Below are 16,553 nucleotides of genomic sequence, written 5' to 3'. Positions count from 1 at the left end.
TGCTTAGACGACGACAGACTCAAAGATGGACACGAGACTGCAGGAGTCCTAAAACACTTCTAAACCTTTAATTTGCTAACTAGGAGGAGGGGAGGCAACATTAAAACAGAAAAGAACCACATCTGTAATAATATCAATAATAATAATAATAATAATAATAATAATAATTAATATCTGAACCAAGACAGAAATTCTGTTAGAACAAAGTGCTCAGGAAGTCATGAGAAAAGGTGGAAAAACCAAAGGAAAAGCAGTGAAAGGGGAGGAGAGAGAAGAGAATGAAAAGGAGACGCTTTGGGAAGTAGCACCAAATGCCTACACACTTCTTTAAACTTCCCAAACATTTTCTCCTTTGATACCATCAGTAAAGCCCAAGACCCAATACAAAAAAATACGGTTACGAGCCCCCACCGTATGCTGCAGTCTGCGGCGGCCGGGGAGGGGGGCGTTACCTGTGCAGCTTCTGCTGCAGGTCTGACCCACACCGGGGGCACAGACCTTCACGCAGTCCGAGCCGAACCGAGAAGTCCAGCCTCCAGTGAAGGGGGGGAGGGGGCGCAGTTTCAGTGCTTTAAGGGGAAACAAACCAGCTGCATGACTCCACAGCCCCATCTCCAAAAACACAGGGCCAGCAGCCCATGGCACACTGGGGGGGGTGGGGACAGCAGGGGCTGAGAGCAGTCAGTGCGGCGGGGGAGGATGGCGTTCACCCCGCCCTTATTTTGTTCCTTCTGTCCTGGGTGGCTGCGCTTTGTGTTGGTGTATGTGTGTCGGTTGGGGGGTGGGGTGGGGGGGGGGGAGGTGTGTGATTGGCCCATCCACCAGGTTTTCCGTAAATCCATCATCCCCCTTCACAGGATCTGTGAAATACAAGGATATGAAAGTGTGGTTAAACCTAAAATGTAGCCAGCTAACTAGCCCCCCGAGAAAAAAAATGCTGTATGATTCTCACAAAGCGCGAGTTACCTCTGACTGGGTCAGTGGGCTCGGGGGGTGGGGCTTCTTGCAGCCCAGGCCTTCGTCTGCCCTGCCCACCTCCCGCAGCCGCTTCCTCTTCCTTTTGGAGTCCTTCGCTCGGCCCCCACCGCGCCCAGCTTGCTGCTGCTCCTGCAGCTCTGCCTGCCGGACACAAGAGGGCAACATCACCCTTCCATTTAGCAAGGCACCTTAAACTATGTGCTCTCTACACACTTATTACAAATTTGATAAGCTCTAATCCCTTCAGGAGCTGTGCCTTACCGTTATAAGGGCACGCAGAGTGCGCAAGGGGGGGTGGGAGGCGGCCTGAAGCAGCCAGTGGATGGTCAGCGTCTGGTCCAGAGTCACCTCCAGGAGGTCCCCTTCCAGCTGTAGCTCTTCCAGCTGGGACACGGCTGTTAGAGACAGCTCGATTACAGGGCCCTGCAGGGAGGGTAACAGGTGCAGGAGTGCCTCCACACCTAGAGGGGGCGACATAAGAATATGAGCAGTAAGCTTTTGGACTGGAGCCCACCTCCACTTGAAACCTGTGCTTCGCGCCTACTAGCCTGTGCCGTTGTGCGAATCCTCCCCGTCGCCATGTCCATTTTCACAGCGATTCATTATCACTGCACTGGTGTCCGGGTGAGTGGGGCTACCGTCCTCCAAGTCCTGTACCCCCCCCTTGCCCCCCCGGAGCTCCCTCAAAGTATCCAGCCGCCCCTGCAACTCGGGGCTTTCCAACGCGCTGCGGACCCGGCCCTGCCAGGAGACGGCCCGTTCAGTCAGACACTGCAGGGCTTCTCCCTCAGGCAGCCGCACCGGCAGCTTCTGCAGGGCCACCAACAGAGCCAGGATGGTCTCCAGGCGGGGACGCCGTGAGCGGCGGCACAGCGGGCACAGGAAGCCGGCGTCCCAGTCCCACCAGCAGAGTGGGGAGGCAGGCATTGAGAGAGCAGGGAAGGGCACGCAGCCGGCGTGGAATCGGGCCTGGCACAGGCGGCAGCGAAGGAGGGGCTCGCAGGGAGGGTGGCCGCACACGCAGATGGGGGTCAGGCCAGAGGGGGGCGCCGTCGCTGGGCTCACACAAGCACTGTCCTGCTCCTTGCCCTCTTTGTGCCTCTCACCCTCCACTGACACCGACGTGGCCAAGTTGACCTCACGGAGGCGCCTCATAGCTTCCTTCTCTCGTCGCTCTCCGTCTTTATACGCGGACACCTGGGGTGGGAAAATGTAGCTCATCAGCAAAAGCTCAGCAAGAGACGCTTGGCTGGCAGCTTTCAGGATTGACTACACACAGAACTGGCCAATTAACCACCTGGTTCTTAACTGGCCAGATCCTACACCACACCCGCCGAGGCCACACCCACATACTGCTGAGGGCGGAGCCAGCATAAAAACAGCGCATGCCGCTCACTGTAAGACTCACTATAGCCCCAGGGTCCCTCAGATCCTGTGCAGTGAGACCTAGGCTGCCCATGTCTGACTGGCCAGGCTTGCCTTGACCCCTCTCCACACAGGGGCACAGCACCTGCCATAATATAAAAGAAACAAATGAGGATAGAGTCCCTAGTAGGGCTGGCCCTCGGTGCCCACCCCCAGGCACTGTGGCCCCCATCACCTCCAGCAAGCTGTGTGCTGGGTTCTTCTTCAGGAAGCTCTTGCTGACCCTTTCCCTCCAGGCCTGGGCGCTGGCTACCTGCACCTCCAGCTGCTTCAGCTCCTCCATCTGCACAGGTAGGTCCCTACCCACGGCCACCAGGCCCTCCAGGTCATCCAGGCAGGGGTAATGCTCTCCATTCTGCGGGGACATGGTGGGGGTCAGTGAGCCCGCCAGAGGGGGTGGAGCCTGGAGGCCAGGCCCGGACTCACCTGGATCTCCTCCAGGTCAGTGACCCAGGCACGCGCACGGCCCAGGCAGGCCTGCAGAGACAAGATGTTGGGCAGCTGCACCGGGATCACCGTAGCCTCACTGACAATGGCCTCCAGTGTAGACAGCGGGTGCTTCTGCCTGCAAGGGCACAGGAGAGAGCCGAGGACGAGCCCAGCGACAGGGCAGTTCATCAGTTTTCTGGGGTCTTATACAGGACCTGGTAATCCACTATAACTCTGACCGGTACCGTATGGCTATCCTACGGCTTATTATCCACCAGACAACACTCCTGTTATCATTTGCACTGTCTATGGGGAGTAAGACGAACACATGTGCCTCCTGCCTGGGTCTATCAAAGAAAGACTAAAAATGATACTGCTGTGTTTCAGCACCGGCACTGATGGGCTACCCTCTGTAGTTTGGCCTTCTCTAGAACTCCATTTCCCATGAGTCCCATTAGCTGATACGACAGGCTAGGGCGCCGGTAGAAATTTTGGGCCCCATGAAAACACATACCAGGCACCCAACCCAGATCACTCCAAATATGCCTCAATTATTTAGGACCCCTGTCACTCAGGAACTTCCCCCTAACAACAGATCGAAACTAATGGTTTTGTCTTGATACGAAATGTCATGCTTCATTATGTTTGAAATCGGAATGAGTGAGACTACCTGCATGATTGAGTGAGTGCTACTGTAAACAGGTCTGGCCCGTGGCATGAACCTGACAGACTGCAGGAGTATGAGGGAGCATTACCTGGCCTCCAAGCAGATCTGCGCCTTCTCCTCCCAGCGCTCAGCGATGGTCAGCAGCTCCTGCAGCTCGGCCATGGCCGCCTCCACAGCGGTGCTCTGTGGCAGGGCCCGGCCGGCCTCCACCAGACTCCGCAGGTCTGTCAGCGAAGCCGGCGTGTGGCCTGCACTCTCTGCACTGCTGTCCCGTGGACCCAGCGCTCTGCGCACCTCCCCAAGCCAGCGGCCTTGCTCCAGCAGGCCCCTCAGCGTCTCGCACTCCGGGGGTTCGCCCGCAAGGGTTTTAGCCTCCTCCAGCAGATCCTGCAGCTCCTCTGAATTGGGCGGGGCCTGGCTCCAACGTCCACCATCCAGAAGGGCACGGACCCGGCTCTGGAACTGCTCCACGGAAGTCAAGAGGACCTGGAAGAGGAGGCGAGCATCATAGGAGCAATGCTCCTCTTTCCAGGATCCCTTCATAATTCTGTTTTTGTTCTGATGGTCAGGCTGAACCACAGGGTAGAGCGAATCATCACAGGCATTGGATCGCAGAGAGAGTACCATCCAGGGCTAATTAATTATCAAGAAAAGCAGTTTGCTGATCTGACATCAGTTAAGCTTAGGGGTCTCACCTGCACCCCGTCCACCTGAGTCATGACACAAGGAAGAGACTTCATCTTCTCAAGCAGGTCACGCAGCTCGGCAAGGCTCAGCCTCCTGCAGGAAAGGGATGCAGGGTCAGTGCTGTACCACCGCCCACCCTGGGGCCTCAAGCTAAGCCGTGTACCCACCTGCCGCAGGAGCCGCTGATGAGCTGCCCACTGACAGCCTGGCAGTGCTCAATGTCACTCAAGGCAGTATTCAGGCGCTGGGACACCTCGTTGTCAGGGAATTTCCTCTCAGCTGCCTCCATCCTCAGTGCCTCCAGCTCCTCCACATCTACGCAAGCATACATTTCAATTTTAGCAGAATATTGAACACTTCCAGTTTCCAAAACAGAAACAGCTTAAACTAATCAGGAGATTTCCCATAATGCTTTGCAGATAACCTGAATGAAGCGGTGCTTCCTTACCCGTCTTACTCCCCTCCTCCTGCTCCAGTGCCTCCTTTACCCGACTGGCCCAGGAATCAAAGGATTCGGCCCGGACCTTGAGGCGGTGAAGCATGGCTAGCAGTTCATCCAGGGTGTACCGGTACCTGGTGCGGACACGGGACACGGGTATGGGTTTTGGCCGAGTCCTCAGACAGGACGGCTCATAGATGCAGAGCCTGGGTACCTGAGGTACTGCTTCTCCACAGGACAAGAGCACAGGTCCTGCGTGTGGTGTAGGCAGACCAGGCGCTCGGGGCAGCCGCTGCAGGCCAAGGCTGACAGGAAGCACGTGGTCTTGCACTTGTCGCACTGGCGCTCATCGTCGGGCAGGAGCTCGAAGGCCTCACGCTCCGCTTCCACGATTCCCTGTTGGCACGACGACGTGATCAGCCAACGAACAGAGGCCAGTACCCAACATGCTGAATCCCCACTGGCTGTTCTCACATGGGATGTCGGTCTCAAAATCTGCCTGACTACACACAGGCTCGACAGTAACAGTAGCATGACTGGGGGCATGGGGGGGGTTGGGCAGCCAGTCGACCTTGGACTTCTAGAGATTCCTCCCCACTTGGGGGTTTTAGGTTCCCTGTTCTCTGGCTTTCTTTATTTCTTACATATAATAATGGATGGCCACTCACCATTATCAAGCACCTTGGTGTGACTAAAACTCCTATATCGCACTGAATGGCACGAGAATTCATTATGTTCCTCAGAGGTCGTGGCACAGGATGAGATCAGCAGGCCCTACCCTCTCCAGCAGGTCCTTGCGTAGCTTCCGCTCCTCCTGCACGATGCTGAGCATCTCCCTGTGAGTGGCCGCTGCCAGGTTCAGGTCCAGCTTCTCCGCGCAAGCGGCCATCTTGCAGGCGAGCTCCTCGTGGGAGAAGACACAGTATCTGCGCAGGCGGCGGTAATGCTCCACGCAGGAACGGCCAGCTGGGAGCTGAGGTGAGACAGACACGGCCTATCAGGAGACGCAGCCGTCGACCGAAGGTAGCCGGCTGTACCTTTAAATGCTCCGGGATCACTGAAATTTAAACTGCCTGAGTGATCACTGGTACCCAATACGACTGGACTCCTATTACCTGCATACAAGGTCATACAGAAGATCAAGACAGATGCCAGCTGGGGCTGGGAAGGACAACACTCACCCAGTCAGCCGTACAGAAGTTGACGGCTTCTGCAAAGTTGTACCCCTGATTGAAGCCAGCGTGATATGCACGGGGAAAGGTGATGACAAACTCCCCCGCATACTGGTCAGTTCGATATACCTAGCAGCAAAAGGCACCATCAGCGGTGACACAGTCTCAGGGTAGGAACTGGGCCGGACCGGGCCGGACCTCAATACCTACCGGGACCCCGTGGGCCATGAGGATGTTGGGGTTCATGATGGTCACCAGCTGGTGCAGCAGGTCAGGCTGAAACTCAAACAGCTCCGGGGTCAGTGTCTTCATGACGTCCTCCAGGTGCTCGGCTGCATCCGACGGCACGCCGTACCACGTCTTGGGCTCCCCCCTAAGGCGAGAAAGAGGAGGTGTCTGATATGTTTTGGGGGCAGGCTGAGCGTGCAACGCAACTCAACACGATGCAGGACCTCAGTACCAGTGCAGGTAGTTGATAGAATAACTCCAGTGGTCCTCGATGTGCCAGCAGAAGGTGGAGAAGCACATGCCCACATAGAGCCAGGGCACCTTCATGCCTGAGATGTCGCCGTTGATGTGGCAAAGGAGGGACTGCTCCAGCACGGGCATCACATTCAGGTTCCAGCCGCTCCTTGCATACTCCTGCACGTTGGGGCAAAAGGCAGCCGGTCAGACAGGGTGGGTGGGCCCACCGCACCCCACCCCACCCACCGCACCCCACCCACCGCACCCCACCCCACCCCGGGCCGGGAGCGGCGAGGAAGCAAGGCCTTGCCTCCTCTTCCGGCGAGAGCTTCCGCCTCCCGTTGTTGACCGGGAAGCCACTGCCAAACTCCTTGGAGTGGATGTCGGCGCCGTACTCCACGGTGACATCCTCCTCGATGCTGCTGACCAGCCGCCAGAACTCGCGCTCGACCAGGTCGGTGGGAACCATCTGCGGGTCGAAAAGGGAGTGAACAGCATTAGGGGGAGCGCCCGGGTCTTGGGGAAAGCGGCGAAGCAAGGAGGCGCACTTACATGGACAGGCATGTTGAAGTAGTCGGCCTTGAAGGTGTCGGCCATCTCCCCGAAGCTCTGCAGGGTGTACTCCCGAGTGGCCTGCTCAAAGCCAAAAGCCTCCGCCGGCCGCTTGCACTCCTGGGGAGGGGGTTGGGGGGGGGGAGGGTGAGACACGTGTTGACGGGCCATCGCTTTGCAGCGGTGATGGTCGCAGCGTGCCTCACCTCAGCCACGCATTTGGGGCACCGCCAGGCCCCCTTGGGCGGGTCACCCAGTGGCGGCAGCAGACAGAAGGTGTGGTAGTTGTCATCACAGCCATCGCAGAGGAGCAACTTCTCGTCTTCATCTCCGCGACCACACATCCGGCATACGAAGGAGTCCACCTGAAATACCGGCCACATCCTTAAATGCCACGTCCCCTGCTGTCCATGGGCACAGTCGATGATCACAGCCCATATCCACAGCCTAGGCCCTAGACCTGTCCTCACCAGCTGTACGTTGCTTGGATTCCGCCTCAGCCGCATGGTCATCTTGGTACAGGGCTCGTCACGTTCTTCCTCCTCCTCCTCACTCGTCCTTCCCTCTTCCTCCTTGACAGAAATGTTGTGGGAAGCCTCTGGCCCCCCGCCCTGCTCCACCGACTCTTCCTTGATCGTGGTGCCATCCCTCACGACCACAGTCTGCGGCAGATCATCTGAGAGCCAAGAACACGCATTCAGTGACAGTCTGTCGCTGTCCTTGCACAACTGCATTCTGGGAAAGCACTGCCTCACCTTTCCTCTTTACCCCCTTGTCCCGCGCCACCAGCCCCAGGCCCATCATCTTAGGCCCCGCCCCATATATCTGCAGTTTCTTCAGCTCTGGATTCTTCTCGATGTCCTCCTCCGTGGGCTCTGGCTGGGGGGGGGGAAATAAGAATGAGGGAGCTACCATGTAAATCTGTACTAACTGTGGGGAGAGGAGACTAACTCTGCAGCCCGAAGACACCCCACCCTACGGCTGGCCTATCAATGGGACCCTTCAGCTACACCCCCCATTACCCCGAGAATGTGGCTCATGGGAATTCTACTCACACAAAATGATCTGAGGGCAAAAAAGAAAAAAAAGATTGGTTCAGAAAAATAACCAACGAGAGTGCAGAGGAGGCAGCTCTAAACATCTAGAGGAGGCAGGTCTAACCAATCAGATGTCTTGGCCTTGCCTCCTCTAGTTTTTTTTGGGCCCACCTCCTCTACAATCTGATTGGTTATCGCGGAACCAATCATTTTTCGTTCTGCCCTCCGCACATTTTTGACCTACAGTCTTTATGGAACCTCATCTCTAACGGGGAAGCTATGTGGTTCTGCTAAGCAGGCTTCACTTTTAAGTGCAGGTGCAATTTCCTGTTGCTTAGGGGGCTTCCTTTACTAAAAGCTGGGTTACCTGCCGCACACAGATAGTCTGACGGACGGCTGCAAACACACTCAGAGGAAGCAGGGGAAAAAAGGCAGACAAGAGAACCTGGCAGAGCTTATGCGCAGCAGGGAACAAAGGGCACAGCTTAAAGAGCACACGCAGTGAATCAGCCCACACACACACACACACACACACACACACACACACATATACACACACAAGCACAGCATCTCCAACTGATCAGAGGCAGTCACACAGTACGAGTGGCACGAATGAAAGGAAGGGAGGAGCAGGAGACGAGCAGAAGGCTGGAGGATGGAGAGAGTATGGAAGAAAAGGAGACAGCAAAGGGGAAAGCAGAGAGGCAGAAAGCAGGACCGCGAGAAGGGCAGTACCGAAGAGGTGTGCTGAGAGCCAGCGGTGAGAGGGTGGGGGGGCAAGTCTTCAGGACCCTGCATGGAGAGACAACAACAACAACAATGGACTGAGAGGACCAGAAGGATGGACAAACAGGAAGAGGGGGCGTAGAGGACTTACGAGGAAGTGAGAGAGGGTGGGGAAGTGAGTGGGGGAAGTGAGTACGGTGCTATAAGTGTGTAGGAAGGGGCAGGGGTGGAGAAAAGCCTCCCTCTGGATCCCAAAGGTGCTCAAACAACATCTCCCTCGGGCATTTCAGAAGAAGCATGCTCTGCTTTATTCTGACAACTGTCAGTGGCGGAACGACATGCTATAGCATCACGGAAATGACTTCTCACACTTTGGGGTTGTGCACCAATCAGAGACAGCGTGACAAGCGCAGTCTCATACCAATCTGACAAAGGCCGCAACAAAAGCCTTGTTGACTGTTGTCCACTAGCAAAAAATTAAACTATGTTCCTAAACTTACTTAAGCAAGACATACACTATATGGCCAAAAATATGTGGACACACTATTAAATACAGGAATTGCATAATTTAGTCATACCCATTACAGGCACAGGTGTATAATTAGGTGTACAGTCACGCAATCACCCACAACAAACATTAGCAGCAGAACAAGTGGTTTTACAGGAAAGGCTACTGACTTTCCACTTGGCACCATCATAGGATGCCATCTTTACAAAAGTCACCACATTTCTGCCTTGCTAGAGCTGTCCTGGTCAACCACAAGTGACTGTGAAGGTCAGAATATCTGGGAACAAGAGCAGCTGACATAAGCGTCAAACCCAAGTGGTAAGTCACGCAAGCTCACAGAAAGGGAATTGGGGTGGTGTTCCATAAACCAGGATTTCTCTTTCTGGGTTAACTTAAGCTAGAAGATATAACTGTGTAAAAAGAGTATAGGTATGGAGAACTCCCATTGGACAATTATAACTTTTAGCTTATGTTAGCCCAGCTAACTAAGAAATCCTGCATCGTCGAACACCCCCCTGGCAACCCAACATCAGAACTCAACCAGAAAGGCAACAAATTCCAGCAATATTCAATTTGATATTGGTCAGACCATGGTTTTTCTAATAGCCACCACTCTTCCGGGAAAGTTTTCTATTAAAGAAAACTTTCCCGGAAGAGGGGTGGCTATTAGAAAAACCATGGTCTGACCAATATCAAATTTAATTCCCTTGATTTTGGAATGAAATGTTGGAGACGCTGGTGTCCATACTCTTGGCCATATAGTGTATCAAGGAAAAGACTGCTTTCAGTAAAAAAATCTCTTCTATTTGACATACCATGAGACAAAGAAGCAGCAGTACTCAGTGGTAATTAGTCCTATACTGAGGGTGCTCACTGGTATTCAGCTCTATATGTATGGTAGTGTGCTCTACATCCAAAGTACTCAGTGGTACTCAGCTCCACATCTGTGGTACTCCGAGGTAACTGGTCCTACACCAAGGGCACTCAGGTCCCCATCCATGATGCTTACTGGTACTCAGCTCTACATGTACAGTACTACGGTCTACATCCAAGGTACTCAGTGGTACTCAGTACAGAGTAGATCAAACAGGGTGGAGGAGGATTTATTTAAAATACTGAAATGTTAAGCAACACATTTTAAATGCCATTTAAATCCAGTTATACACAGTGCTACAAGGACAAAACTGGATAGCTTTCCCCTGTCCGGAGGCCCTCCTTCTCCAGCTTACTGGTGAAACCCTCATTCTCCGGCTTACTGATGAAATTATACGGTTGTTGTCTCACCGAGAAATGCATTCATACACAGTGAAACCTGATTAACGTTGGCGGAGGCTGCAAGGTCAGGCCAGAAAGTTAGCACCGATGCTACATACGCAAGCACCAGGAAAGCAGAGAGTTTAAGCTGAGGGCAATCAGACGGCAAAAGTACAGCAATGAGGCACGGACACCTAGGGCTGGGACACCACACCTGTGTCCACTGGCAACAGCTTATATGACAACACAAGAGACACCTTTCAATCAGGTGACAGTAACCAGCAGAACAAGGTCAAAATCCAACACAACCGGTGTCCAAGATCCATTGTTTATAACTAATTACTAGGTCCTTGGAGACAATCACTCTTAAATTTGCATTTACAGTGGGATATGCATTGTATTTAAATATAGAAAGTACAACACCTGCCTGTCCTAAGCATAGATACAAAGGAAACAAGATTAAATTCCACCAAAAATCAGGTTAAGGGGAATTTCACTGTTAGTAAAGTAGTGAGTACCATGCATTTGGAAAGGAGGGATATTAGTTAGGAGATCAGTGAGGTAGACTGGTGGAACAGAAGGAAAATGTTAACTCAAAACAGTTTTACTATAATGCACAAAGTAATTTCCATTTATTAAAATAACCATTAAAGAATTAAGGCTTTTAAAGCTATGGTAGGCGGGATTCCCTTGTGCTGTCAATCACTGCCCACTAAACCAATTGAAAAAGGATTCAATATACTGAACGACCTACCACAGCCCCACAGCCCAGTATGACACCACCCATGCACATTAGCACTCCCCACAAGGCCCATGGGTTTGACACTTACGTCAGGCTGCAGCCGGTTGGCTCTCCGCCCGTAGCTGCTGGTCTTCGACGGCTGTACAGATTGCCGCAGCGGAATGGAGTGAGGCTTGTATTCCTTGTCCACGTCCTCGCTGTCATACAGCCGCGGTTTGCACTGTGGCTGCGCAAGGGGGCGAGAGGAAAGTTTACCACAAAGGAGCTTGTGGCTGTAAGGCCAGCCAGTAGAAATGCCACTCACAGCCATTGTGACTTTACAGTCATGCGCTCACCCATCTTACCCAATTTCAAGGTGAGCGTGGGGTCTACGCTGACGCACACACATACACAAGAAACTCAAAGCATCACTCTACAGCTAGAAATTACCAGCAGGCTGGCTCCTGAGTGGAACATCTCAAATGGGTAAACGATCCTCTCGTAGTGGGCCCTTAGCAGTGAGCCGATGTTCTTCCCTGGGGGGTAGCCAAGCTTCTGGGCTATGCGGGCCCAACGCCGCTCCTTAGTGACCGACTCAAACCCCCCTTCATCAGACACCACCTGTGGAACGCAAAAGGAAGCCAGGCAGTGACTTCACTGAAGGCCAAACCGGGACTAGGAGAAGTCATTAAAGAGTTAACAGTTGACTAAAACGTAAACAAAACATTGATTTAAACGGCCATCCCTCCCAGTTATTACAGGCTGAAAACAAGATCCTCTTTACGATCTGAAACTTGCCTGTGAAGGCTTTTTGTCTTCCTTTCATCTCACAGCACACTCATTGTCTATACATTTAACCATCTACTTCCCACCTTGCCATGTTTCGCAATCCCTCCCATTAAACCTAACCCCAACAAGTGTAAGGAAATACAAGTTACTTTGGCGAGGCTGAAGAGATCCACCATGCGCCGCTCAATGTTGGGGATCTTCAGCGAGGAGCCCTGGATCTCCCAGAACTTGGCAATTCGGTCTAAGTAGTTCAGCTTGACGCGCGTCTCCGCCTGCGGGGGAAGAACGGTCAGTGATCATGCGAATAGGGATGGGTGGCACTCACTGCAGCAGACAAAGCTCACCTCCAGCTCGTTCAGCCTCTGGATTCGTGGCGTGAAGTGGAAGTTGTCCACCTCTACGGCGAATGGAGGCTGCCAGTCCTGCAAGGAAGAGACAAACAAAGTGTGTGTGAGAGTGGTTACACGTGGTGGTGGTGGGGGGGTTTACAGCATCATCTTCTTCAGACAAAAGAGAAGCTCAGAGTACATCAGCTGCTTTACGTACATGACAAACAAACCAGAATAAAGCACATGATCAACAACCACTGGGACAGTTCATAGTTACTAATACTATTAATACTACAGCAAAATATCCAGGCGCATTGAGATTATGGTAAAAACAATCAGTCAGGATTTAATAGTCCAGCCAAACTGAGCCATTAAATTATTCAGGGCAACAGCTGAAGATCCTGGGTGAGCCAGAAGATTCCTGCTATGAACTCATTTTTGAAAAGGCTAGCCCTAACCATAACCATAATCTAAACTGTTACAAGCCCAGTAAATACAGAAGTGGGTTGTGGGGCAGAGTGGGACCTCACACCACCTGGGAGATGAGGGCAGTGCCCACACATACTTACGGGAGGGGGGCGGATCTTACAGATACCAGTCTTCTCGGCTATGGGTCGTATCTTGGCGATGTAGCCCAGGGGGTCTGTGAACTCCTCCCATGATGGCTCGAAGATTGGGCACTCGGGTGGGGGGTCAAACTCATCAGCGTCCATTCCTCTGGGAAAACAGGGTCGGAAGAATGTGGGTATAAAGAGCAGGTCCAGTCCACAGGGGCGAGACAGAGTCGGTACAGCATATCAGAAGCTGAGCCCTACTGCTCAGGCCTGGCCAGCTGGTGTCCATGCATCACCTGCAGCCTGGGAGCCAGACCCCCTCTGCACCCTTATAACGAACCCAACTTACACCCTACACTAAATTTATAAATGTTTTAATGCTTGTGTAAAACTTAAGGCACTGCATTTCTAGTGTACAATCCTCAGAACACAGGCCTCCTGCACTCTGTAGCAGGAAATGTCATTTAAAATGATTACTTGAAGTTGCTATTTAAACGTAACATTACTGTGTATTACTGTACTTATTACTCAGTGCTAAAATTACTGTATTATTAGCAAAGATGTGCAATACTCTATACAGACTACATTACTGTACATTACGCACATATTACGATACGGCAGTTAGAAGGTAAACATGCACATTACACGTTATTTACTCTATATTTCTTAAATTACGGTAAACGAACCTACGATTAAATATGATTTTTAATCAAACACATTTTCTCTTAACAGCGTGATACTAAATATATTTATAATCTGAATAATACAAACGCAGCGAAGTATTATGCGCCTTAATGTGAGGCGTACGTGTCTCTGGCTGATGGTCAAATGGCAGCTTTTCTCTGTCACAAATTAAAGCGACTCCGGGAGAAGGTGAATCCCATGGAGGGAAGTCTGTGCCACGGCCGCATCCTCTCACATACGGCTTTGTTTTAATTGTATACAATGATTTTTAAATACTAATAATCATAATAATAATGATAATAAACTAAACATCACCGTCCTTACCAAACCAAATCATCGGCTATCCGAAAAGCTAAGCGCGTCATTAAAAGTTACCGGATAAGAGGTGTCAACAGTTCAACTTTAAGAGGACAAACTCGTCAGATTGCCATATCGATTTAAGATAATGTACAAAGGCACACGGGAATTATCCCCAAAGGGGTAAAACTCCCGGTCAGCTACCCTTCCGCACAGCCAACGCTCGCGCTAACTAGCTAGCGGCGAAGCTAAAAACCAGCTAACCTGCTAATCCTGCCGGAAATCGGATGAACGGTAGTTACATTCGAAGTAAACATAAATACATCGAAGTTAGATATTTGCCTTAATGTATACAGGCACTATGTTTCTTACAGCAGCGCCTAATAAATCACACAGAGTTTGTTTTTATGCAACAAGATAGACGCTCCCGAGTCGGGGTGTAACTGAGGTGGCTACATTCGCCTCCCGGCTAACGTCCGACTGCGGCCCGGCGTCGGAGGGTACGGCGTACACTCACCGGCGGGGTCGCCGACACTCTGTCCGGCGTCGCGTTGAGTGAGCCTCGGTCAAAACAGCGGTTCTGCAGCACCCGAAGGCAGCCAGGCTGTGCGAGCTGGGGTAGCCGTGCCGGCCGTGCGCAGGGAAAGAGGGACTGGATCGTGCTCCGCAGACGCCGAAACCTTCGCCCTGTCCGCCGCCCTTTTGGGACGGCCTGGGTCAGCGCTGACACCCGCGTCTACAATCGGAGGCCCAGCGTCTCTCCGGCCTCCCCTTTGCCAGGCCTGGGGACGCAGTCCATTGCCGTCAAATCTTGAATTCGCTTGTTGCCACTTAACATCCCCTGATCAGAAGTCGGCGTCCCTCGGCTCAAGCTGCCGGCATGGTGCCGGAGCACACACACCTTTCCTGGATCGGTCGTTTGACTAGCCGGTTAACTCCTTAGCTATCTCTGTCCAGTTAGCTCAATCGGATATTTTCGATAAATCCCAGAAAATCTGTTCGCTTTGTCTCGACCGGTACCCTAATCGGATACTCTCCCCCCAAAAAAGTGTGAAAGATGCCAAAATCCGTCGTCAGCAAGAGAATAACTCCCACCGGCTCATACTGTCACCGATTCTGCCTCCCGGAGCCGCCATCTTACTTTCATCATCACTGTCTGTACACAACAGTAAAGATGTGAGCAGATAGGAGGGGATACACCATCCCTCGGTGGCCTAAACATCTGTTTGAACCCTGCACAGCTGTCTTCGCGTGTTTAAATAATATGTACCTATTGAAAAATGTACGAATCAGTATATTATGTAGACTCGTCATCGATCTTAAATAATTGCTTATCCTGTACAGGGTTGCGGCGATTTTACACAATAATACTAATGAAGCACTAGATTTCGTAGACCTTAGTAGGTTTAATTAGGTGTTAATGTCCAACATAAAAAAAACGTAATAACACCTTTTTTGTTTGACCTTTTTGATTGCACGAAATGACTGCATGATTGCATTGCATGTATGCAATGATAACACCCAAGATAATTTGTGTAGAAATTGTTTTAAGTCACTTGGTAGTATGCAGTACATTTATTAACTATGTTTATTTTTAAACGTTTACCATGATGACACTTGTACAGGCAGATAATTTTCCATGTTTATACTGAAATCAGTAACAAATTCATCTTTAGAATCTGAAGTCCATGGTTAGCGGGTATGCCAGGTACAGGAATTAAAATCCATAATGTAAACCTGGGGAAGCTTCATAATGCTTTCCTCTCATCTTATGATCTCAAAGTGGAAGTGCTGCATGTCAGGGCATGCATGCTATTCTATAAGGAGGACTGCTGTCTCAGGATAGGAATGTAGTGAAATGTGAGTACATCTTATGGTTAGCAGATACTTTCATCACATACAGTACCTGGAGCAATTGGGGGGTTAAAGACCTTGCTGAAGGGCACAACGGTGAAGTCACTCTGCCATTCTTAGCATTTGAACCAGCAACCATATGATCTGGGGTACAGCATCCCAACCCACTGAGCCACAGACCACCCCTAGTTTGCTTTGACCACAACTGTGTCTTCAGTGCACATCTGCATACAATGATTCCAAGGAGCCATGAGTGGCAGAGGACCTAAAAAAGTAGGAACATAACTGAATTGGTCTGGGTTGGGGGGCCAATGTGATATGCTTTCATGGGGCTCAGAATTTCTAGTGGTGCCCCTGCAGTGGGTTACAGATTCATGTTAACTCACTGAATGTCTAACTGGGTTAAAACTGAGATTTGTTCTTGTTACCTTAAATAAAAAGTCTTAAATAAATAAAACAAACAATCGACATCTGCAGGTTTATGTTTAATTCCAGTGCAGTGGATTAACTATCATTCTTTGGAAGGAAAAAATTGTTTTAGAGGTGTGAATACTTTAGTTCTGTTCAGGATCCAGGGGTGGTGGCATGGTGGTGCAGTGGTTAGCACTGTTGCATGTTTGCATGTTCTCCCCATGTCGTCGTGGGGTTTCCTCCGGGTACTCCCATTTCCCCCCACAGTCCAAAAACATGCTGAGGCCAATTGGACTTGCTAAATTGCCCGTAGGTGTGCATGTGTAAGTGAATGGTGTGTGTGTGTGAGTGTGTGTGTGTGTGCGTGCAGAGTTTGCATGTTCTCCCCATGTCGTCGTGGGGTTTCCTCCGGGTACTCCCATTTCCCCCCACAGTCCAAAAACATGCTGAGGCCAATTGGACTTGCTAAATTGCCCGTAGGTGTGCATGTGTGAGTGAATGGTGTGTGAGTGTGCCCTGTGATGGGCTGGCCCCCCATCCTGGGTTGTTCCCTGCCTCGTGCCCATTGCTTCTGG

General features: G+C 51.5%; 1 protein-coding gene across 1 annotated transcript; it reads right to left on the bottom strand.

Annotated features, from left to right (window-relative positions):
• Window positions 1–46: 46 nt before the first annotated feature.
• On the bottom strand, window positions 47–14,937 carry kdm5c (lysine (K)-specific demethylase 5C). Its single transcript, XM_049022022.1, has 28 exons — window positions 14,231–14,937; window positions 12,748–12,895; window positions 12,194–12,271; window positions 11,999–12,121; window positions 11,511–11,681; window positions 11,170–11,307; window positions 8,587–8,643; window positions 7,570–7,693; window positions 7,285–7,490; window positions 7,021–7,179; window positions 6,815–6,934; window positions 6,573–6,731; window positions 6,258–6,439; window positions 6,008–6,170; window positions 5,807–5,926; window positions 5,404–5,598; window positions 4,840–5,021; window positions 4,635–4,759; window positions 4,354–4,501; window positions 4,195–4,279; window positions 3,588–3,985; window positions 2,830–2,968; window positions 2,579–2,758; window positions 2,387–2,488; window positions 1,527–2,175; window positions 1,240–1,439; window positions 967–1,119; window positions 47–860 (listed from the first exon to the last, which is right to left on the bottom strand). Exons 2-28 carry the CDS (start codon window positions 12,889–12,891, stop codon window positions 852–854), a joined length of 4,509 nt encoding a protein of 1,502 aa, XP_048877979.1. The 5' UTR covers window positions 12,892–12,895; window positions 14,231–14,937; the 3' UTR covers window positions 47–851.
• Between the last annotated feature and the right edge of the window lie 1,616 nt (window positions 14,938–16,553).

Source organism: Brienomyrus brachyistius, chromosome 8 (genome assembly GCF_023856365.1).
Source record: "Brienomyrus brachyistius isolate T26 chromosome 8, BBRACH_0.4, whole genome shotgun sequence".
Classification (NCBI taxonomy): domain Eukaryota; kingdom Metazoa; phylum Chordata; class Actinopteri; order Osteoglossiformes; family Mormyridae; genus Brienomyrus; species Brienomyrus brachyistius.
The sequence above is the reverse complement of the archived record's forward strand: the minus strand, read 5'-3'. Positions and strand labels throughout refer to the sequence as shown.